The 23,558-nt window shown below is 39.2% G+C and overlaps 1 protein-coding gene across 12 annotated transcripts in view; it reads left to right on the top strand.

The window, feature by feature from the left end:
• rere (arginine-glutamic acid dipeptide repeats) overlaps positions 1 to 23,558 on the top strand; it is a 210,101-nt gene that overhangs the window by 85,820 nt on the left and 100,723 nt on the right. For 11 of the 12 annotated variants that reach the window (XM_031905585.1, XM_002936381.5, XM_004916132.4 and 8 more), the window contains one exon: positions 14,725 to 15,182. In XM_031905585.1, the coding sequence (XP_031761445.1) occupies positions 14,870 to 15,182 (313 nt within the window). In that variant the 5' untranslated portion in view covers positions 14,725 to 14,869. Of the gene's footprint in view, positions 1 to 3,374; positions 3,512 to 14,724; positions 15,183 to 23,558 lie in introns of all 12 variants that reach the window. The other variant, XM_018096039.2, reaches the window with a different exon arrangement.

Genomic DNA, 23,558 nt, shown 5'->3' with positions numbered 1-23,558 from the left:
CGTTTTTACGCAAAAATCGTATTGGATCCGAAAAATTCGTACAGAATCCGAAAAAATCGCAAAACATACGAAAAAATCGCAAAGTACCGATCATTACGAAAAAAACGCACTCGGACTCCATTCGACCCGTTCGTGGGTAAGTAAATCAGCCCCTATATGTCTTAAGGGTGAAATATGATCCCTTACGTGGGGGGAGGGGGTGTCTTAATTTTTTTCTCTCATAATGGCATTTATGAGTTGTAGCTGCCAAAGGAGCCATTTTCTGTAGTTAGGTCCTTTCTTTCCCTGGATGATCGTAGGGTCCCTTGATGTCCTTTGAAACCTAATTAGGGTATGAACTATACAATATGTGACTAATAGTAATGTAACAAAAACAATGTGGTCTGGGTGTGCTGGGCACCATCACCACGCTACGCATACTCTTACCACATTTTACAATGCAAAATAGAACGCCTGGCAGACCCCATGTGGGCAGGGACCCTGATGCAGTTGTGCCCCTAGCCCCTCTGATAATCATGTCCGTGCGTGCAGTACCTTTGTAACATGAATCCATTCAATAAAAATTTAAGAAAAAGCAGCTGCAAATGAGACACACTTGCGAATACACTTATTATAAATATTGCCACATGGATGAAAAACATTGTATGTAGGGCATTCCTTGTCATACTGGTTCTGGTTGGTTAACAGCCCATGTAAGGGTGCAGGCCCAGACTGGGAATCAAAATAGGCCATGGCATTTCAAGTACACAGTGGCCCAACCAGCCCTATTAAATGGTCAATAAATAGTGACTGTGGTTTCTTACAGCAGCCCCTCTGGCATTTGCCAGAATCCACAGATTGTCAGCCCGAGAAGTGCGTTTCCTACCACTTTTGATACAAAGTTCATAGGACCAGGGTGCACTAATTTTGTCTAGAAAAGAGACATATTTTAATAAAGTTGTCCATACTTGCCCATATTTAATTAGATAGTTTGGCTGATTTTGACCAATTCCTGACCATCTGGGCATGACAAATTGGGGGCTGTTTAGACAAATAATTTTGTAATCCTGGTATACTAAGATTTTGTCTGTCCTGATGGGAAAATTTCTGCTGTTGATTTGTGCCATTTTAATTAAGTCTCAACTAAATAATTGTAGTTGGAGCTTTCTGTGGCTTCTCCAAGTCTTCTTGTTTGTACAGAAAGTTTTGAGGGCAGCTCTGGGTGGTTTGATGCATCTTTAATTCCCTCAAACTGGAGCCATCAGTGCTTATTGGTACGATAAGGTTCAATCTCTGCCTAACTGGAGCTTCCAATCTCTATCCCACTACGGTCAATTTTATCCACCTGCATGTTATTTTAAGGAACAGAGGAGGGAAGGCAGAACTGGAGTGCCCAGAGGAAACCTTTCAGGAGAACATACTAATTCCTTGCAGCAGTTACCCAAGCTGGTATTGAACCTAGGTTCCCAGCACTGCAAGGCAGCAATGCTTCTCACTGTGTTACCATGCTTATCCTTATCATTGCATATGGATTGGAATGCTAGTTAGCCATTTTCACAACCATCTTGCAGTTTTGGCACCTCAATAATGAGCCATCATGTTACATGTTATTTGCGCATTTGAGATGCAAGTTTTATTGCAGTTGTGTTTTTTTTCTTATCCATTCAGCTTTTGTACTGGCACATGTTGATAGACCCCTTTCTATGTGTTTTTATCCATCAAGGATGGGGGGGGTTTAAATGATTTACCACATAAACATTTTTTTTTCCTAAAATAAAACAATGCCACATAAAACTAGTGTTACATTTTGGTGCTTGAATTACAAATTCCACAAACCAGAATTTTAGTGCATGATTTGTAGTTTAATGAAATGAGATAACTGGTCTTGCAAGGCATTACACATTTTCACTTCATTCATTTTTTCCTCTTAATTTGAAACTCCAGTGTGTGGTGCAGTAAAAGAATTCTCATTCAGAGATGCTGAAGGACAAATTGTGCCACCTGAGGTGTCATGTTAGACTAACAGTCTTTCATTTCCTAAATCTGTATCCCTCAGGAGCTCCACAGTAGTTAAGCTTAGGATCATTTTTTACCTTAAACCTTCAAACAGCTTGGTTTAAATAGAGCAGACTGCGAGAAGCCATTGTTTACACAGCTCAGTGGTGCCCGAGTGCCACTTTATAATACAGCAAACATCAGTCTCTGCTGCTTATTAGACATAATCATTATTTACTAGGTTACGGAGACATAAAAACCTGCAAAACTTTGCTCTTTGGTGACTGTTGCATTGTGGGCTTGTGCCTGAAGGCATCCACATATGTTCTGTGGATTGTGCTGGGTACTGCTGAATGTGTAGTGGCTTATGTCTAATGTTTGCTGTTCTTTGAACATTGTATTTTGGGCTCTGTTTGGGGCAGGTTTATAGAATTCGACATTTTGGGCCCCTTATTTTCGTGCATATGTACAAGCAATGCAACACATTGGTTTGTGTTCAGTCACATCCTTTTGCCAGGACCTGTAGCTCAAAATGGCTGTGGGTCAGAGTATTTAAAAATTCTAGTAATCCCTCAGGCCATAGAGGGCTGTGGATATGGAGTCCATGAATATTTCCTGCATGCCAAAACTGACTTTCCCCCTCATTTCTCATAAAATGCAGTGGGCTATCGTTACTATAATTGTAATAGGCCACAGTATGTGTGTAATCATTTATTTGTTACCAACACCCTTTAATCTTTCTAGAGACAAAATGGCTACCTTCCCTAGACAGAGTTTATACTTCTGTTGTCCAGTAAAGCTAAAGTGAGAAGTCGCAGATTACTATGACGGGTTGCTAAATCAAATATACAGTGTCACAAGCAGGATCTGCTTCATAGAACAGCTGGGATGTCTGTTAAAGGTGATAGAAAAGCAATGCCCTATTTACACAGTTAAGTGGCATTTTTAATAACACTACAACGGACCAAGCGCACCTTGTAGCTCATAAGCAACATTAAGAGGATCATTTTTTTTTACATTGGGGCAAATCTACCACTGAGCTGCCACAATGTGGAAAATGAGGGTGGGTTGGGGAAAGGCACAGAAGGCAGAAATGGGAAATAAAGGCATTGTGGTGGCTAATTATTTCCCAGAAAGTCAGCCTAGTTTGCCTCACATGGTGCGAGTAAGGGAGAGATCAAGTCTTTCTTTCACACATGAATTAACAGAGTTAATCTCATGATTACAGATTTTCTACTGTATATCGGGAGCTGGAGGATTAAAATGGGGAGGGGCAGGAGAACAGTTAAAGCAGGGGGTTGTTATGTACAGAAATCCACAGCGTCTGCTTTATGATTAACTTCTGCAAGAGGCGGGTGACTACTGTGAAATTAAAGGCAAATCTTTTTTTTCTCTTTTAGATCTCATTAGTGGCCATCCTGTCTGTCCACATTGCTTTTGTGTGACAGATGACTGGTTATTGCATCTGAGTGCAGGATCAAACCTGCTTCCATAAATCCTAATGACTTAAAATGCATACTTAGCTTGGCTTCTAAGGGTAGGTACAGACAGGCAGTTTTTGTCTGCTAACTTTGATTTATTTGTACATTAGGGGAGAGTGGTGAGGGGCAGTTCTATTTTATATTTACATAAGTTGTATGGTGTACACTGTTATTTGATGTTTGTGTCCCCCGCTCCACACTTATTGCATCTGTAGCAAAAGATTACTTTTTAGTGCCTCTGAGATGCACTTTCAATGCATTTTTGCATTTAGCTACAAAGAGGAATTAATGAATACTAATGATTTTCTGAACATATTTTGTTGCATATTTATTTTGTATCTTGTGTAAAAACCACATTCCATTTGCCGCCCAATTGTGGCTATATTAGTCAGGATTCTTGTTTAGGGTGATGGTATGCCTGGGTGCTTTGCCTCCTATGGGAGATCTTCTCTCCTGCAGGTGACAAGTGTCCTAAAATCCCTTCACCGGATAATTCTAAATCTACGGTGGTAAAATATATTAACTAAATAATCTCCTTCCAAGGCAACTACATGCTATTATGCGATATGTATGTATGTGTGTGTGCGTGTGTGTGTGTGTGTGTGTGTGCACACACGCACGCACACACTCACACACACACATTCATTCAGTTGCAATTCAATTTTTCGGAGCTTTGTCACCCACATCATAGGATACTTAATTTGGACAATAAAGCATCCTTGTGCCGTCATCCTAACAATGGTTGGACTGGCATTTTAAACCCTCATGCTGCTCCATTTAAGTAGGACACTAGGATCGGCCCCTGTGGCTTACTGTACAATAGAGTTTGCACCTCCTGTTTAGAACCTAGGTCAAAGCTGATATGCCTGAAAGGGTGGCATAAGCCCAAATTCTTGCCATTGTAATGCATGTTTTCAAGTGTTTACTAGGGGGGAGGTGGTTGTTGTGTGGGTGTGAATAGGTATGTACTTTAAACTTGCTTTTCAGTCCCTTAGTAAAGTTAATTTTCCTATGTCTCCCTTGGGACTTATCTGCCAGTTAGCTGTTTCTAGTTAGTAACATTCAGGCTTGTAGGTAAGTGACATTTGCTTGTGTTGGAAATGAACAGGTAGGTCACTGAATCTGTCACCATATAGAGTTACAGGAACCTCTTATTCTAAATGTGCAGCAGTTGGGTGTTTTGAAACCTGTATTAAAACTTTCTATACTTGTATACATTTTATGGAATTCTTCTGTGCTTTTATACAGGTCATGAAACTTCAGTAAATTTCAGTATGTTTTTAGTTTACAATATGGATTACATTATTCATTATATATACTAACCATTGCATTTGAAGGATGGCCTTTGTATATAATACTAAGATATTGGCATCTGTTTTGCAGCCAGATAATGAATCTGCATTACTCTCTAATATAAAATGTTTGACTGTTTGACATGCTGTAGATCCCAGCATCCTCTGTGAAAACTCCCTTTTATTTCTTTTAAGATCTGTTTGACAAAAACTAATCTAAACCATATGCCAAAACCGTAGTAGTAGTAGTAGGCCTAAACCTGAACTTTTGACTTCCCATAGAGAAAATGAAAGTGGAAAATTTATTGTAAGCTGCTGAAACCTGTAATGTTTCTTAAACAAATATTTTTCCTTTTTTTGTTTAGTGTATCATAGTCAAATATTTTATAGCAGCACAACAAAATCTGAATCCAAGGATGGGTTCCTTTGTCTGTTGAAGGGGCCTCAGGATACAGTAGGCAATTTCCACCACCCCTTATGATAGAGGTGGTTAGTGCTTGTGTGTTGGCCTGCTATTCTTGAAGAAACATCTGTTGAAAGACAGAGAACAAAACGCTGTGAATTTCCTGTAAATAATTTAGTGCCGAAAACGTTGATCCGTGATGGCCTAATGACTTCGCTAGTAGCCTGTGAAATGGGCTGGAGCTCTAGTAACGCGGGCAGTGATGCATGAAAAACATCCTGCCATGTAACAAGCAGGCTGCAGGCTCTCTCTGCTCCCTTCCTCCAGGTTTACATTTAAACACTGCCAGCTTTATACTCATTTCTATTAAATGTTTTGTGGTGTTTTCAGAGTGAGAGGCTGATAAGATTCTAACTCAATGTGACAGACACCTGCTTTTTGTAGTCATAACCACACTGTGCATTCCCAGTAAGGCATGCATGCACATCTTAAAATACTTGCACCATTAGGTAGTCTGAGACCACACAACCTTGTGAATCTAATTACATCTGTTACAGTACTTTGTGGGCTGTAGCTAATGAAGGCCCTTGTTGTATTTTGTTAATGTGCTGATTTTGGTTTGATAGGATGAGGGCACACTAGGAGTGTTACATGCTATGCTAGAAGAGAGTGTTAGAGAGGAATGGATTTTAATTTGCATACATGCAGATATGCATTACAATTGGGTAAAGTTCAGTACCAACCTGTGATGGTTATTGAGTGGCCTGTAGAGTGAAGTCATGTGTTTCTGTCCAGGCCTGAATCTTGGATCCGCTGTATCCCTGCCGGTCACATGTAGAAATGCAGTGAAGGGGAGCAATGGAAATACGCAACTTTTAGGCACAAGTCCAAGTTACAAATAGTGGTGCGCACAATATTATACAGGAGTTTAACGGAGAGGAGGCCATGGGCTCTTGTTAGCTAGATAAGAACATTTGGAAAACCCTGTACAAAGCTTTTAGTAAAATGGATCTTGCTTTACATTATAAATGAGATTTCTAAATGTATTTTGTGCATCTTAGAAATTCAGAGCCTTGTGTTTTACCAAGATATATTTTGTGTATGTGTCTGTTTTCCTGTCATAAAAAAAAAAAATAAAAAAAATAAAATAATATATATATATATTATATGGATAAGGGATAGTTCAATTTGGCTCACCCTACATTAAGGGTGGCAATACGCAGGCAGGTTAAAGCTACTGCATCAGCAGCTTATCTGCCTATCCATGGGCCTTTTCAACTGGCATTGCTGAAAATTATCCAGATATCTATCGGCAGGTTTAAAAATTCTGATGGATGGGGATTGCATAGAATTATTTTCTTAAAATGGAGTCTATGGGTGGTGGTGCTGCTTTAATTCAAAGTTTTCTGGGGTTTCATAACTGTATATAGATGTACTTAATTTACATTTAAGGTGGCGGTAATAATGGTCCATGGCTGATTAAGCTATACATTTGTAATGCTTTGTTGAGATTGTACTTTGTTTAAATAGAAATATGAAACCATAAGAGTTAGACATCAGATCTGTCTCATGAACCACCATAGATCCATGCTGGCAAAATTGCTGTAATGGATCACTAACTAGAGGCTGCCTGCTATTTTTCAATGTACTGTATGTGTATGTACACACAATGGCTTATAGAGTATACTTTGCAACAACAGTAGGTATATGCAGTGAATGCATATCGCAGGCTTAATAACATAAAGGCCTGCGCACTGTGAGTGTAGGACAATCCGGCTTCTTTTTAATGGTAAACAGAAGGGATTAATTTACATAACAGTTATTTACCTCCTACTTTAATTGTATGCTGTCTTTGTCATTATGCTGAATGGTCTAATAGCACCTCAATGTCCCTTTTTCCTTATCCAAGAAATGGCAGCTTTCAGAGTCACAGGCAATGATCTGCACTGTTTCTTGGCAACTTTCAGCTGTTAAACCGGTTTTCAGTTTATTTATTGTAACCTTTTGTTTAACGAGGAGCTCCTAATGCATTTACGCCACAAAGAATCTGTAAGCATTAAGCCCAGCAACCTCTTCTGATTAGCAGGTAACATTGTAAAGGTGTATGCAAATGAATGTGCTTCCTCAAATGCTCTCACTTGTTTGACAACTTTTGCTTAATTCTGTGATTAAATGTCTATAGCCATGTCAGCACCACCACTGGCACTTGAAAAACAGAAAGTAATGTGGGTGTGTTATAGATTAATTCTTTATTCTAGATGCTCTTCATGGGAATGTTAGATTAACTGTTGTGTATGCTAGAGATTCTCTGTTTCATAGGGAGGGGTTGGCTTTCCCCTATCCTTGCCAAAGGTTTGAAATGTTACAGAAATTGAGATATTGGTTCAGTAAAAGGTTTGTTACTAATTAAACATGAGGTTCTTCAACCTCTTGAATGGTAAAGGTCAGTGACAAACTTGGCAGTAGTAATCTTTGTAATGTCTGACAGTTGGCCCCCATCGCCGGTGGGATGGCATACGCAGTGGCGCAATTTGCGGAAGTTGCCGAAGTTTCCTCTCAAGTTGAGTTCGGCAAATCGCGCCACTGCGTATGCCATCCTACCGGTGATTTACATTCTAGCCCGTGTGTCACAACAAATCTTCCCATGTGTCACAGCCCTTACAATGTGTTATTCAACAGCTAGACAGATAATGGTAGGAAATCCCTGATCTAAAACCCTTCAGATCATTCTATTCTTTGAAAGTTAGCTGTATTTTTTTTTTTTGGCTCTTCTCTGGTTTGCCCTAGCTATTTGGAGAAGCTGTATATAAATCTGATCCCTTCACTGGGATTATAGAAAGGAAATGAGAAACACATTTTTTGACCTTCACATATGATCTAAGAGGGCTACTATTACTGCTCCGATCTGTCACCGTTGCCTGCCCCGGTCTCAAGTCAGGCTGAACCTTTAATGGCTTAATAGAGCCACCAGTTAGAGCAAGCCATACCTCACTGTGGCATTCTTCTAGCACAGAGCTCTTTTCATCTTGCAGTGTGGGCAGAAGAATGGTGCTGTCTGTGTGGTTTTTTTTTCTAAAGAACTGGGAACACATGACCAATACAAACCTTGTTAAAAGATTTATCTGTCCTGACCAGCTGAAACATGAAAAATGAGCTCCATTCCGCGCCCTTTGGTGTCTCTGAATATTTTATCCTCTGCCTTGTGTGTTGTAGTGAGCTTTTTTTCGCCTTTGCTTTCCTTCTCAGCCTCATGCTTTTATGTTATCTGGAAAAGCCTGTATGTGAGCACATAAACCTCTTAGTTGGGTATTAATGTTCAGAGCGGATGCGGTTATAGGGTACTGTCTTTCTCTTAATGAGTTCCAGGTGCATAGATCAGATGACAGTGGAAGGCGCAGAGAGAGTGGGTGTTGCTGCTGCTTCTCTGGATCCAATTCTAGTACACCCGACTGTCCTTTCATGGGGCTCGTAGTGTGTGCTGTGACGACTTGCTTTTCCTCCTGCTGGGACAGGCAACCCTCCCTTCAGCATATAATGAAGAACAGCAGGGTCTGACTTTTCAAACTGCAGGAGAAATATCCATAATATTCAGGTTATTATTATGACATGAATTCTGTAGAGCCAGGACGCTGAAAGGTGGGTTGAGCCTCACCTATGTTCCTACATTAGTGATTTATAATTGCAACTTTAAATATCCTGCTGGAAATTCTTAAACACTTGGAAAGCAAAGGTTGACAGTCCTATGCCTTATTGAAAAGCTTTTTCTTATCCCTCCCCCAGGACTTTATAATAAGGTTGTTCTTCAGTGCTATAATTTTGGGCTAATTTGAGACACAAAGCATGTTTACTGTACTAAGTTAAAGCAAAAGCTGCACTTTTCACACGCAGGTATTATGGTTCCCACTTTCCAGTGGGCAGTGTTGTGACAGCGAGTGGTAAAATATTTTGGGAAGTGTTAAAATAGCACCTGCTTACCTAAAATGTGGTCAGGCCAGTAATTGCTAAGAGTTTAGAGTAGAGGAACACCCTGGTTTGAATGGATACACTTATATGGGGCAGCATTAGTATTGATATAAATGCAGGAGCAAAGAAGTCATTGCTGCAAAGTCTGCAATTTGCAGCATAAATCTGCAGCAGATTTAGAAACTGCTGTAGTCTTTGTTTTTGGAAACACAGCATTGTCAGTGATTCTAAGACTGGGTTATTTGCAGAATGTTTTACTCTGTGTTGTGTTTAACTCTTGTAAACCCTTCAGAACAACCAGACACCCATATTCTGCCCATAACTGTGGTTGCCAGATGTTTACTGTAAAATGTAATTTGTCTACATTTTTACATATATGCAAGGGTTACATAAAATACTTTAGTTTTGTGTTAAACACAACTTTTTTTACCACCTGTGTTCATTGTATTGTATTCTGGGCCAGCCTGCCTACTTCTGGTTCTTCTAGTTAAGCTAAAGCCTAATATGCATTCCATTTACTCACTGGTTTGTGTTAGGAGGTTAGGAGAAAAATATGTAACCGGCAAGACTTCTCTGATATATTCATACTAATATACTGCTTTCTGCTCTGCAAAAACAGTGATCCCTCAAAATGGTGCAGAAAGTAATGAGTTGGAGAGAACATTTGCATTGCCTGTTTTATGTTCCTGTGATCTAATATCTCTTCATGGCTTTGTTGAGTTGATATGTCTATGGAGATTCTCCTTCATCCAGGTCACGATCTACAGTATCTAGTAGAATTAAGTAGACTTTTCAAGAGGGTTTGCAGATCGCCTGTTGTTGTAGTCTCCTAATAAAATTTATAGGAATTATTTTTTGCCCAAAATGCACTTCCTGGGGGAGGTTGTTACCAGTTGAGTGTATAAAAGTAATTACAGTATAATGTACTGTTGCCCTGCACTGGTGCAACTGGTGTATTTGCCTTAAGCTGGCCATACACGTGGCGATCTGACGATGTTTCGTACGACCATCGGTCGCACGAAACATCGTCAGATCCGCCACACACCATTCAGGGCTGAATCGGCAGGTAAGGAGGTAGAAACAATAGGATTTCTACCTCCTTCTGCCGATTCAGCTCTGAAGGGAGAATTTTGGTCAGGCGCCTTCTATGGTGCCCGATCAAAATTTTCTAACCTGGCCGATCGGCGAGCCGACCGATTTCAGCAGCTTCCTGCGATATCGGTCGGCTCGCTGACATGCCATACACGCACCGATTATCGTACGAAACGAGGTTTCGTACGATAATATCGGTGCGTGTATGGCCACCTTTAGAAGGACAACTATAGTTTATATAAACAATGCTGCTGTGTAGCTATGGGGGCAGCCATGCAAATGAGAAAAGGCACAGGTAACATAGCAGATAAGAGATAAAACCCCATTATATTCTACAGAGCTTATCTGTTATCTGCTATGTAACCTGTGCCTTTTTTCCCTTTTCCTGCTTTAATGACTGCCCCCATGGCTACACAGCAGCTTACTTATATAAACTATAGTAGAATTTCTGTAGCCAACAAACTAATTTTACCAGTGCAAGGCAACAATACATTATATTCTAATTACTTTAAAATACTTTCATTTTTTGGTGTTACTGTTCCTTTAAAATGCCAGTTCCATTGTTTTCTTTGGCCTAGCCTGTATGTTTAAAGGGTACCTGTAACCTCTTATCATGGAGAGCTCTTTTTAGCTAATTTCCATGAGTGGTTTGACCTTTATGGGAAATGGCTTTCCGTAAAAGTAGTTTTACATAGTAGTTTTACGTATGGTATATTGATTTCTTTATAAGTTGCATTTGGTAATTATATTTCTTCAATAGATTTTGCTTGGACTGAGTTTTTATCCCACAGACTTTGGTAAAACAACACCAGGGACAAAGCAAAGCAATAGAAGCCTGAAATGGAACAAGTACGTTAAATCATTTTACACAAGTGGAAGACCACTTTTTTGTGGTGATGTTAATAGGGGATGGTATATTTTAAATATTTGGGGCATTGTGATAGATGAGGTTGTTCTTCCATTATGGTTCCTGTGTGTTTCCTTTACTGTGCTGTGGTTCAGAATTGCACATTGTGCATTTGTAGAGGCACTGAAGCAGTTCCATGCCTTGTTAATCAGTTCCATCAGGTGAGGAAGGGGGGAGAGGCAAGCTGGGAGACTGTGTGCGGAATTTCAGGCAGGATAAGAGCCTGATGGTTGACTTGTTTATGTTCTGCTTGTGCCGTACAATGATACAGTGTCAGAAGGTGCCAGGTAGTGCTGAGTGTTCTCAGCGTGGCTCCTCTGAAACAAATCTTCTCACTCTGTTCTTTAACCTCACATTTCCTCCACTCACTGCTTCTCATTTAAAGCCTTTTAAGGAGGGAAGATGTTTAAATGTCCTGCTCTCCTCAGTGCCATGTGGGATGGGAATTATAAGAATATTTATCTTTATCATTAGTCCTCACAGCAGGCTGTGTCAGTAGTATCTCTCAAGTTTTTGTATTCAATCTTCTCCCTGTTCTTTTAGTCATATCAATCTCTTCTGTATTCCATATCAGAAATGAACTGGCTGATCCAGGTTTGGTTTTTATATCGGTATCCTTCTCTCTATTACTGCTGATGTTGACCCAGTTGGAATAGATGTATTGTCTTTTACCGTGGCAGACTGGATTCCAGAAGTCATCTTTTAAATCTTTTCTTTGGTTATAACAAGGTTAGAGAGCCATGTGAAATTATTCTAGCACTGCTACCATAGTAACCCATAAATCAGAACAGCAAATACATGTCAACCCATATCTTGGTGATTTGATAGTTAAGCACTTTGGTCTTCACAGCAGCCCTTCTTCCCAAATTTTGCTTTGGCATAATTGGGTACAACTGCCTCAATCTTACCCAAAGATGAATTTCATTTTTGTTACAGGTCGTAGATCCTCTGTTGGCAAGTTGGTTTACTGTTTTTCCCTCGACTGCAGCCTCAGGAGTCTATGGGGTATATTTATCCAGCTGTATAAAAAGTGCATCAAAGCATTACCGGTAATGTTGCACAGGGCAACCAATCAGCAGTTAGATATCAACAGTTAGTAAATCAAAGCAAAACATTTGATTGGGTGCTATGAGCATCCGGTAATGTTTTACTCCACTTTTTACACAGCATGAAAAATATACATACCCCTTAGTCTTGTGTGGTTGGGATACAGTTCAATCATTTCCATAACCGCTCTTGTTTAATTCTTCCACCTTTCTTTTGTGTGTTTATGGTTTCATCTCTCCTACTTGATGGGGACATTTGCTCACCTGAGAAAAGCAAATGCAAAAGGGTTTTAGGTGGACCAGAAGGCACCAGCAAAGTGGATTTGTACACCACCTCTATGCATTAAATTGGTTGTGCACAAAAATCCCTTATATCCTATTCCCCACGCCCATTAATTACTTGTACATGTACAAGCTAATGAGGTGCTATAATTTCTGGTGAATATAGCAGGTCAGGTCGGGTGACACGAGGGTGGGGTTCGGCAGACTGTACATTCTATAAAGTAAGTATGTTGCAGCTCTTTGGCACTGTGCAATGTATGTGTAAAATGAATTTTTGTTTTAAAATGCGGATATTCATTGATGAAAGTGTTCATTTGCATTATGGGCCTTTATATTAATTTCTTGCTGTAGAGACTTACCAGTTTGCTATGGAAAGATGTGCTGTCTTTTCCCACATTCCTCTTACAGTTTAAGTGAAGCCTTTACATGGTTTCAGTGTTAGATCCATTTAGCTTTTTGTCTGGCAGGGCAGAGAAGAGTGTGTTTAGTAAGCGATACCCCGCAGAGCAGAGACCTGTTCTTTTTGCACACAGTGAAAATGGCAGTAGTTAACAATTTTATCTTCCTTCTGCTGTCAATGGGGAGGAAAATCAGGCCAGACACTGCTATGTTCAGCCTCTGTTAGCTGACATTGTGGAAGAACAAAGTGTTCAGGGACTGGAGGAGATATGAATCTGTGAAAGCAATAAAGGATTAATTCACACAGCATTTCCTCTAGGATCACTGAGGTTTAATCCTAATAAGGTGCTTAATACTTGATCCTGTCTCTGCTCACTGATTGTGCTCTTTCCCCACCAGCGGCCCTGGAGCCCCCTTGTTGGTACTGCAGGAACTGTTCTGCTGTGGGGGGTATCAGACAAATATAAATAGATACATTGTTATGGTTAGCACTGTGTCTGATCCGCTCATCATTTTTTAAACCTCTTGCCAAGACAGAATAAAATGAAACCTGATCTATTGGAGCAATGCTAGGCCACTAGTTTTGTTGCCTGTCTTTGTTTGGTGTATGGGTGGTTTTATTGCTCAGCCTCTCCTGTTGCAAAGATGTCAGCGTATCTGCTCTGGTAATCTTAGCAGTGCTGAGGGCTGTGGATCTGGTTAGCTTCATTTGCTCTGCAGCAGGAAGGAGGGAGGGATGAAAGGAAGCCGTGTTTATATAAGAAGTGAACAAACCAGTGCAAATGTTTGCATTGTGATTCAGTTTCAGGAAAGCGCCTACAGGCGGCTCGCTTGTTGACCTGCTTAGTTTACATTTAGGAAGGATCCTATCATCAAGAAATGGTAATGCCTCGCAACAGCTCACCTGATGGAACGGTCACATAGAAACCAGTTTGTTCTCACTTGTTCAAGTGCAGTGTCACAATGTGTTGACATGAGGATTGATTTGCATTTCTACATTTTGTCATCTGTTTATATACCTATGCTATTTTTGTGATTTATTTTATCTACCCTTTAATAGGGAGAAACATATGAAAGTGTAGATCATGTGCAAGGGGCAGTCCTATGTACATTTGCCTTTGTACAAATGATTTTGAATTTCCATATTGTTTTCCTTAGCTGCTAGTATACAGTAGAACATGCAATTATCTGGTTGTATATTATGGTATCATGCTAAACAATATGCTATTCATGTGAATACAAATATGTACTGTTCAGCTACAATACAGAATAAATTTATGAAATAAAATGTAACAGCTATTAACAGTTTGATCTTTTAAAGGTTTTTACCCTGAATATTGTTAAATATGGGTAGTATATTTCTTCATGTAAAATGCTATTACTATGCAATATGGTTGGCATAAAAAGTTGAATGCATTTTTATAAGTTTAGTTACTGGACTTAATCTATGAGAATTTTATATAGACAAGCATCTTATTTAGTACAAAAAAAACTCACAATACTACATGCAAATTAGTGTTGACTTATTAATAACAAATTACAACCCCCCCTTCCCCCACAAAAATCCTTGTTAACTACAGCCAGCCAGGCTATCCCAGAACCTAGTAAACTAGCAGTGTTTAGCCTGTGAATTTTAATTTAGTATTGGGGTAACTTTCAAATATGTACAAAATATGCAGATTCATCAAATAAGCTGACAAAAATCCTAAACTAAATCTAAATTGTTTATTACCCATTGTCTGTCAATTTGTGCCATCAAGTCTGTGCTAGATGATTTCCAAGCTTGTTCAAGCAGCTGCTACTGTGTAGGAATATGCATATACATAATATGATATTTTCTCTTTTAGAAAGTGAAAGCTAATTGTCATAATCAATTTTTTAACAGAGCTTTTTGAAGCACTGGGGTTGCTGGAGTGGTCCAATTTTTCCTGGAATTGCGTGACAAATTCAGAAGACTGAAGCCCAGGCTCACTGTCTACCTTTCACGGAGGCCAAGCCGTGAGAGGACAGAAGAAGGCACGTGGCGAATCATGACTGCCGACAAAGAAAAGGATAAAGACAAGGACCGGGATCGGGACAGAGAGAGAGAAAAACGGGACAAAACCCGTGATGGGGAAAACTCAAGGCCGCGACGCAGTTGCACACTAGAAGGGGGTGCCAAAAACTATGCAGAAAGTGACCATAGTGAAGATGATGACAATGAAAACAATAGCACAACAGCAGAGGAGGCTGCCAAGAAAAACAAGAAAAAGCTGCCAAAGAAGAAATCGCGATATGAAAGGGCCACTAATGGGGAGATCACGTCATTTGTCACAGAAGATGATGTGGTCTACAAACCTGGAGGTAAGGAAATCACAATTTGCATAATATATCAGTGGTCAGCAGTGATGGAAAGATTAACTGGGTGTTGTACATTGATTTATTGCTAACGGGCTGTAAAGTGATCTTATAAAGGCGCATTTACAGTTGCATACCACAGGATCTATTAAAACCTGCAGAGGTCTGTCTTGCAGTAATTGGCAAATGTTGTCAAATGCCTTTTGTAAATCTTCAGTGTAATTTCTGAAGCAGTATAGAAAAAATAAACAGTGTTTAAAAAAAACCATGCAGTTTAGGTTGAGGAAAATGTTTAAGAAGCAGCTTGTTCCAAAGAGAAAATAAATTACTGGCTACGACATCATGTGTCATTACCTACCCTGCACTCCACAGCATCACAGCCCTTCTCTCTGCATGAGGCACAGCTTAATACAAATAACATATTTAGCCTACTGAGGTTAGAGTGATGTTTGGGATTCTAAGCTTTCTTTTTTTATTTTTTTATTTTTATTTTTTATAAAAGACACACATAAAGGTTACACATACTTACACCGATGATATTCTGACAATTCTCAAGAAGCCTTATGGGGATTTGATCAGTAATACTCGCTTGCCTAGTCTCTGATAGCGTTTTATGCCACCCACGGCCAGTCTTCTGCATTGTAGAAGCTTTTCTGCCAATCATCAGCACTACTGAACTCTGTCTCTGATTACACAGGGAGCTTGTGGTGATATCCAGGCTTTGATTTCCTTAAGATGAATTTCTGGCATCGAAGAGGAGATCACATATTCTCCTTTATAGTTTGACAGTGAGAAAGTGAAAAGCTTTCCATGTTTATAAGGATATTAGGGGCTCTGCAGGAAACAGAATGAATTACAGTACAAAAGAACTTCAAAATGACACAAGGTTAAAGCCAAAATAACATATTAGAGATGCCCTTAACAGAATTTATTAGCTTTAAGTAAAAATATAGCCCCTTTTTGACATGAGCCAATTTAGTTGGACTTATGTAATAAAGTTGCATAACCACAATCTAAACTGGCAAAATTAAATGTAAATGTTAAAAAAAAATAAAATACAGACACGCCTGTTTCTACAGATTGAAAGAAGCTACCTATACATTTAGCTTGGGCTCAATACCTGACATAGTACCTAACTCAAAAGTACTTAGATTCGCAGGGAGGTTTATCTGTTATGCACTTTCTTAAGTAGTTGCATAATGAAACACAATAAAAGACTTAAGTCAAACAACAATGCATAAAGATCACTTGTGTTTGAAATTGAGCTGTTTGCTAACCAGGCCTTATTTATTCACTTATTGGCCTGCGTATAGGGCAAAAACAGTGGCCTCGCTAATTTACAGGACTTTCATCTGAGCATGATTTGATATCAGAGGAGCACTGCTGATGCAGTCATCTCCTAATGGGCCTGGGCAGACCCGTCAAATGCAATCCAGCTAGTTGACTGGGAACCAAAAGATCAGATTGCCTTCCTGGTTGGCCAAATGGGCAAAGATTTGCTTGTCAGGTGACCTTGCTGAACAGGCAACAAATTTTAGCATGTATACCCAGCTTTACATTTAACATAGCATGGCACCACAAAATCTTAAGTAAACCTTTTCCTAATACAGGAGTCCCTATCATTTTGTATCTTGAGAGAAACATTATAGAGGTAGAAGTAATGGAAATTTACATTCAAAAGATAAAGGGTTATTGGAGCCATACACAATGTCATTGCTTTTAAAAATACTGCCATTGTTTATGAAATCATTGATCTGGATGGCAAGCACCATGAGATTTAACCGCCTGTAGCAGTCTTTGCTTGTAAACCTTTGTATTTCACCATGAAGTTATGCTTTTGTTGCCTAGAGCTTTGCATCTCAAAGGTGAGTGTGTGCCTGATGGGAGAACATCAGGTGGGCTTGGGGTTTGCTAGCCTAAGGGGGAAAAATTCTTCCTCTTCCACACTCTGAATGCTCTTACCCCTTAAATGTTTTGTGCATTGAAGGTGTTTGTATAAAACCATGCTGTCTGGTCTTGTGGTGGTGGTATGTTGCCTTTTCATCCTACACATCTTCGCTACCTCCTTCCTTGAAAATTCCTCTTTACCATGGCAACAAATTGATTTATTGTAGGTTATGTGCAGTCATTTCTGCTTCCATCCTTCCCCGCCAGGGGCAATCGATTTCCACTGCTAGCCAGAAAAGCAAATAGCTGGGCGTGATACGGCACTGTTGTGTGTCCCTGATCCACTAGAAAGTATTCTTCTATTATTATATCCTTTTCTGTATAAACCTTCAGAGGTTTGCCATGCAGCTATACAATAACAGGCGAAAGTACCTGGTTCAGGATGAGTATAAATGGTTTTCTTAATATCACTGTGGGTTGCTTTTCATCTGTATATGCCTTTAAAGTAGACATTACAGGGAACATTCTCTTAAGAGATACAGGTAGGTTTTCCTTTTAGAATTTTAGCTACAGAATCTAAGGTCAGTTTGACCCTTGAGGAGGAGGGAGGTAAAAATTGGGCAGCTGAGATAATAAAAGGTAACTTGCTTAGGTAGCTTAAGTTTCAGAGGAGGTCTGTAAGTTCACTGCTTTTTAAAATTGCTTCCCATCAGCATAACAAAAGCATTCTGCTGAGCCTTTTGTGTCAAATTCATGGTTGTAAACTAAAGCAGGCTACACGTAATAAGTCTGACGCACGAGGTTAAGTGAGTGGGCAGAGGCAAAAGTGCCCCATGTACTGTTCGTAGGGGGGATACGATCACAATGTTTAAATACTTATAAGTATTTATGTATAAATACATGTATATTAACAATCTGTTGCTTATGCTTCTGTGGGTCTTTCAATAGAACTCGAGGTTATGCCTCGGACTTGAAAGGAATTTGCATAGTGTTTTTTTCCTCCTTGAAGGGGTGAAATAGTAGCTGGGTATGGAAAAATATGCGCCTCATTTCTTAAAGCCTGCCCCAGAAAACTTTCAACAGATGTTAGTAGGACTGCACCTGCAAATATTGCATTGATATTCAGGTAAAGCACAAGCTAAGTGGGTAGCCTCACTAGGGCAGTTCATTGCTCCTTGGAGGTTGCCTGTGGGAAATGGTCCAAGTATATATAAAATAAGAAATTTCAATGTCCCATCTGAACAACACTGCATTATTCTGTTTTTTGAAAATCATTCCAGTCTCTTATTTGGAAAATGGGATTTCCTTGCTCCCGTTGATGTTATTCGAAGCTATTCTTCTTTTAACCTTTAGGCAATAGAATAACCTTTAGGCAGTAGAAAGAATGTTCCCAATAAAATTTATTTTACTATGTTTTCATGTTCTTCCTTGTTATTTTATCTTTTATTTATTAAAGTATATTGGCACTGCTTCTTAAAACAGATGAGACCGCCCTAATAATGTTTTTTTAATTACTTCACAGACTATTGGACACATATAATTATCCCATGACTTTATTGGCACAAACATTTTGTACACTCTCCACTCCTGCAGGGTCTAACTGTTCCTTGCACGTGTGATGTGGCTTTCATTTGTACTGACACACAAAATCGTTGCATAGAAATACAAGCTCTGCCCCACAGAAATACACTCTAGTGCTTTAACTATGTGCACACTCTGTTCTTTCCCCTTTCTGTATTTGCTCACATTTCAGTGTCTGACTTGCAGTAGAAAGGTGCACAGTTTATAGCCTCTTGATGCAATACTCTGGGAGTATTCATAGCATTCAATTCATAGGAAAAGCACCCCTCTGTTCTCTTTTAAATGCATTTCGATTAAATGGAGCCTTCCTTCTTATTTATATATGACATAGTTGAGATAATTTTTCAGATCTTTTCATTTATTTGCTATATGCCATTATAAATGGACTACTTTATGGTAGCTAGGGTTACTGACCCAGGAAACAATAAGGTCTTTGCAATGACATGCTGGAAGGTAAGGGCAATGGTAAACAGTAAGAGTTTTTCCTTTGGTTAAACCTGTCATACTGCAGGCAACAAATCTCCCAAAAGTGACTTGCCATCGCCTAAACATTGCAATCATCACAATGCGAAGGGATGCAAATTCCCACGATTAAGCCAGATAGCAGTGAGTTATATGTTTGACTTGCAGCAATTGCAACATTAGCAATGGCAAGGTATTTTCTAGAAAGACACCTCCAGAATAGACAGATAAGTAATAAAAGTTAATTAGATTAAAGTTTTCTTTTTAAAAAAATCTAATACAAAACTATATGGAGATGATGTCGAAATTGCCATTTCACTTATTTATGTGCAGTTGTGTGTTTTATTGTATGGTATCCTTTATCCATACCCATTATCCAGAAATCTCCAAATTATGGGAATCTCCTATAGACTCCATTTCAATCAAATAATTATTTCATTTTTCTCTGTAGAAATAAAACTGTACCTTGTACTTTATCCTAACTAAGAAATAATGAATCCTTATTGCAGGCAAAACAATCTTATGGCTTTATTTAATGTTTAAATTATTTTTTAGTGAATTTTAGGTATGCGGAGCCAAATTACACAAAGACTCTTACCTGAAAACTGCAGGTCTGGATCACAGGTCCCATAGCTGTACACTATGTTAATGGTGCTTTAATTAGACCATGATATATAGGTTGCACAGAAGGTTCTTTTCGTATTTATACTTATACAAGGAACAGAGCTGCTTACCTTATCAGAAAAAAGCCACTGACCTCAACAGAATTTTGGACCACCAGATTAAGTTATTTTACAGAAGTCTATGGCGTCACCATCAATGGAATGTTAACACTGCTTCCATCATGTGGTCTTAAATGCGCTGTTCTTAGGTTTAAATATATTTGCACAGATCTGAAGAAGCACTTTGGGTCAGACAAACGACTTATTCTACACCAAACTGTGACTCTCTGTGAAAATCTAGTTGTCTGTTGTGTATGTAAATGTAATGATTCCCCCCCCACAGGGTTAATGAGCAGGGACGCTACTCTGGTAAGGGTGATTTTCTGTCAGCTCCGTTTATATCAATGCTTCCTTTGTGCTCATTGTCCAGAACTGAGGCTTGCTTTATTATCCTGCTTCTTTGGCAAATGAGGTTATAGCCTCCATTTCTCACATCACTTATTGGTGTTAACCCATCGTCAGCTGGTGAAACATGTCTGCAGCTTTGCTGCACTTCTCTGTGCCACCAAGGAGTAACAGAGTTCAGGCAGCATTTGTTAGATTGAAATACAGGAATCTGGCTCTTGCCTTGACAGCTATTGGCTCTCCCCTGTCACTGACCCATGTGTTTGTCATCCTTCCAGTTATTGCCTTCTATTTCTTGTGACAGCCACACCAGCTGAGAAAGGCCAGGCCTGCCAGAGTAGAGCATGATTTCCAGGGATTGCCTGGGGGAAGGTGGAACCAGCGTCACTCTCTCTCCATATACCCACTTGTACTGTTTTGACTCTGCTGCGTTTGCAGCTGCTATGCATGTGGGAGAAACTTATTATGATTCAGCAGGGACCACCATTCCAATGCCACATTAGAGCTTAATAACTATTCAGGACTGAGCAATTCATTTAATAAAAGTCCTTGTATGGGTTGGCAGCAAATTTTTAGCCTGTGGTGCCGTTAACAAAGCAATGCTTCACAGCATCTTCATTTAAACTGCTGTATCAGAGCATTTTTAAAAAAATTGTGGTCAGTACCATTGTATCCTCTGCACGAGCTGTGCAGTGGAGATATGTAGCCCTGACATGGCTTTGTATTGCATGTATAACCGACGTTTCGGTCCCAAAACGGTTATACATGCAGTACACTTGAGATTGTTTTGAACTATAAGACTCTTGGTGCTTGCTGTGTTTTATTTTCCGTGCACAAGGGCGGCTATTTATTAGCATTTTGGAGTGAGGTGCGCCTCACACATAGGGACTTAAAAAAGAAAAATCTTTATTAATCCAACATTTTGAAGAACATATTTAGTGTTCAAAACGTTGGATTAATAAAGATTAAGGAGCACTTTTTTTTTTTTTTTTTTTTTACCTTAGTTTGTTAAGACACTCAACTCATCAATTTAGAGCAAAAATTTATAATTATATATATATATTTTGTAATGCTAAATATTTTGAGACGTGTATCCTTACCAGTGCTATCATAGTTTAGTTTGTACATTCATTCTGTGAATTTAAAGTGTGAATGAATAGTTTTGGCTCCTATAACCAGCAGCTGTCCCTCGTGAAAGTGCTGTTGACTGAATGGACACATCTTCTGCCTGACAGCCATTTTGTGATTAAGGCTGCTTTCCTGTGCAGGCAGTACCCAGCAAAGGCAGATTGGAAGCCATTTTCAGCAAAAAGAAAAAAAAAGAGTTTGCTTTTTTTCTCTGATTGAAAGCCATGAAATTATGGTACCTAATTACATGTTGTGCCCGAAGAGTTAGTGAATAAAAATACTGGCAAGGGGGAAGGATTTATCTTGTGGTAATAGCTCTTTATGTGGGCCAGTGCTCTTCACTCCGCCTGAGCTTTGAGTAATCATGCTTACTCGGCAAACCACACAGCTGAGAGTGCTAACAAGGGCAATTCAGCCTGTCTTCCAAGCACGCTCTCTGCTTCTTTCTGGGGCAGAACAATGCAGCCTGTTACGTGTCTGTATAATAACTGAAATAAAATACTTAAAACTCTTGTATAGGTGAAGATTTGATGCTCTCATATGCCCTTTGAATGGGGCTGTCTGGCAGGTATTGTTGAGATGTCTTTGTGAGATGGAAGCAGTTTAAAGCATGACAGATGGAGAGCTCTGCTCTTACTTTGTGGCTGATCAATAGTGGTTGATCCTGCAAATAGGTTTTTTTTTTTTTGTTTTTTTGTTTGCTTATCCCACAGATTTTGTGGAAGGATAGCATGCAGAAGAATAGGTGGGTTTAGTGTGCGTGCCTGCATTACAGGATGAGATATTTTCCCCCGCTGTCTGCTGTCATTGACTTTTTCTCTTAACTGCAAAGATTGAGGATTGGATTCAACAGCTTATGTCAAAAGCACAGCACTGTAGATGTGTTACAGACCTTTACAACGGTATTCTTCTACATTCTGTTCTGTTGGTGGCTTAACAATTTCACTTGTAGGGAATACAGTGGAAATGCATTCCTTTCAATAAGAGAAAGCATATACAATGTGGTTTTATTACAACTTCTGCCCCTTTACTATATGTATGTAAAGCCAGCTATTTTGGCTTCTGATTGCTAGTATAGGCTTAAGTTACTGGGATTGCTACCAAATGCAGCAGAGAGTATGTTATGAGAAGCCCAGGCCATCTAGAAATAATGCAGACAATCTAGAAATAATGCAGACTATTACTTTGATATAATGGAACCGCTGGCTCTCAACACTGTACTAGAGACCAAATTGAAAACTGCTTTGCCTCAGAGCTTTTGTGTGTATAACAGATGGAGATGAACAGAGACATATATAATAAATAACTTACTGAATGAAGCCCTTTGATTTAGTTGAGATTTATATAGAATTTTTATGTGTGTGTGTATAAATGTATTACAGAAGGGCATGAATGTTCTTTAAAATATATCCCTGTAAAATGTCTAATTGTGCCATGTGACTTATGAGTCATACACTTTGGGGCACATTTACTAATCCATGAACGTCCGAAAAGTGTCCGAATGCGTTTTTTTTCGTAATGATCGGTATTTTGTGACTTTTTCGCGCTCTATACGAAAAAATTGCGACAATTCACGAAAGTCGTAATGGCTATGCAAAAGTCGCAACAATTCACGAAAGTCATAATGGCTATGCAAAAGTCGCAACAATTCATGAAAGTCATAATGGCTATGCAAAAGTCGCGACAATTCACGCAAGTCGTAACGAAATACGAAAAAGTCGCAAAATGTTCGTTTCCAATCCAATTTTTTCCCATTTGGGATTCGGATTCGTGGATTAGTAAATCAGCCCCTTTGTGTTATATAAAAGAATAATAATGTACCCACAGTTATAAATAAGGAGGAGATTGTAGTTATCTTAGAGTTCCATGACCTCTATAAAAGAGCTTGTCTTGAAGTCTTTTGCCTTTATATAGTAATGAAACTCTGTGGTGACTTTTAATGTCCAGTGAAGAGGATCACATTGATCTCTGAAGAATTGTCATTTTGGTGCTCAAGGCATTGTACCTTTGGCTAGGCCATTTGTCCTTTAAATCTTCCTTAAAAGTTGTTGCGTAGTCAGATGACTCACTGAAAAATCAGTTATCCTTTAATTATGAGTTACATTTGGTTGACAAACACCATCTTCAAGAAATGCTTTAGGGAATGAATGTAAGGCGCCAATCAATTGAATTTTGCTTTAAATATGTGCCATTCACATGTTGAAAAACCAAATGTGTGACCGCTCTTTTATTTGATTTTTAAATTATTCTCCATCTT

The sequence above is a fragment of the Xenopus tropicalis genome, chromosome 7 (assembly GCF_000004195.4).
Source record: "Xenopus tropicalis strain Nigerian chromosome 7, UCB_Xtro_10.0, whole genome shotgun sequence".
NCBI lineage: Eukaryota > Metazoa > Chordata > Amphibia > Anura > Pipidae > Xenopus > Xenopus tropicalis.
Note: the sequence above shows the minus strand (reverse complement) of the source record. Positions and strands in the feature narration are given on the sequence as shown.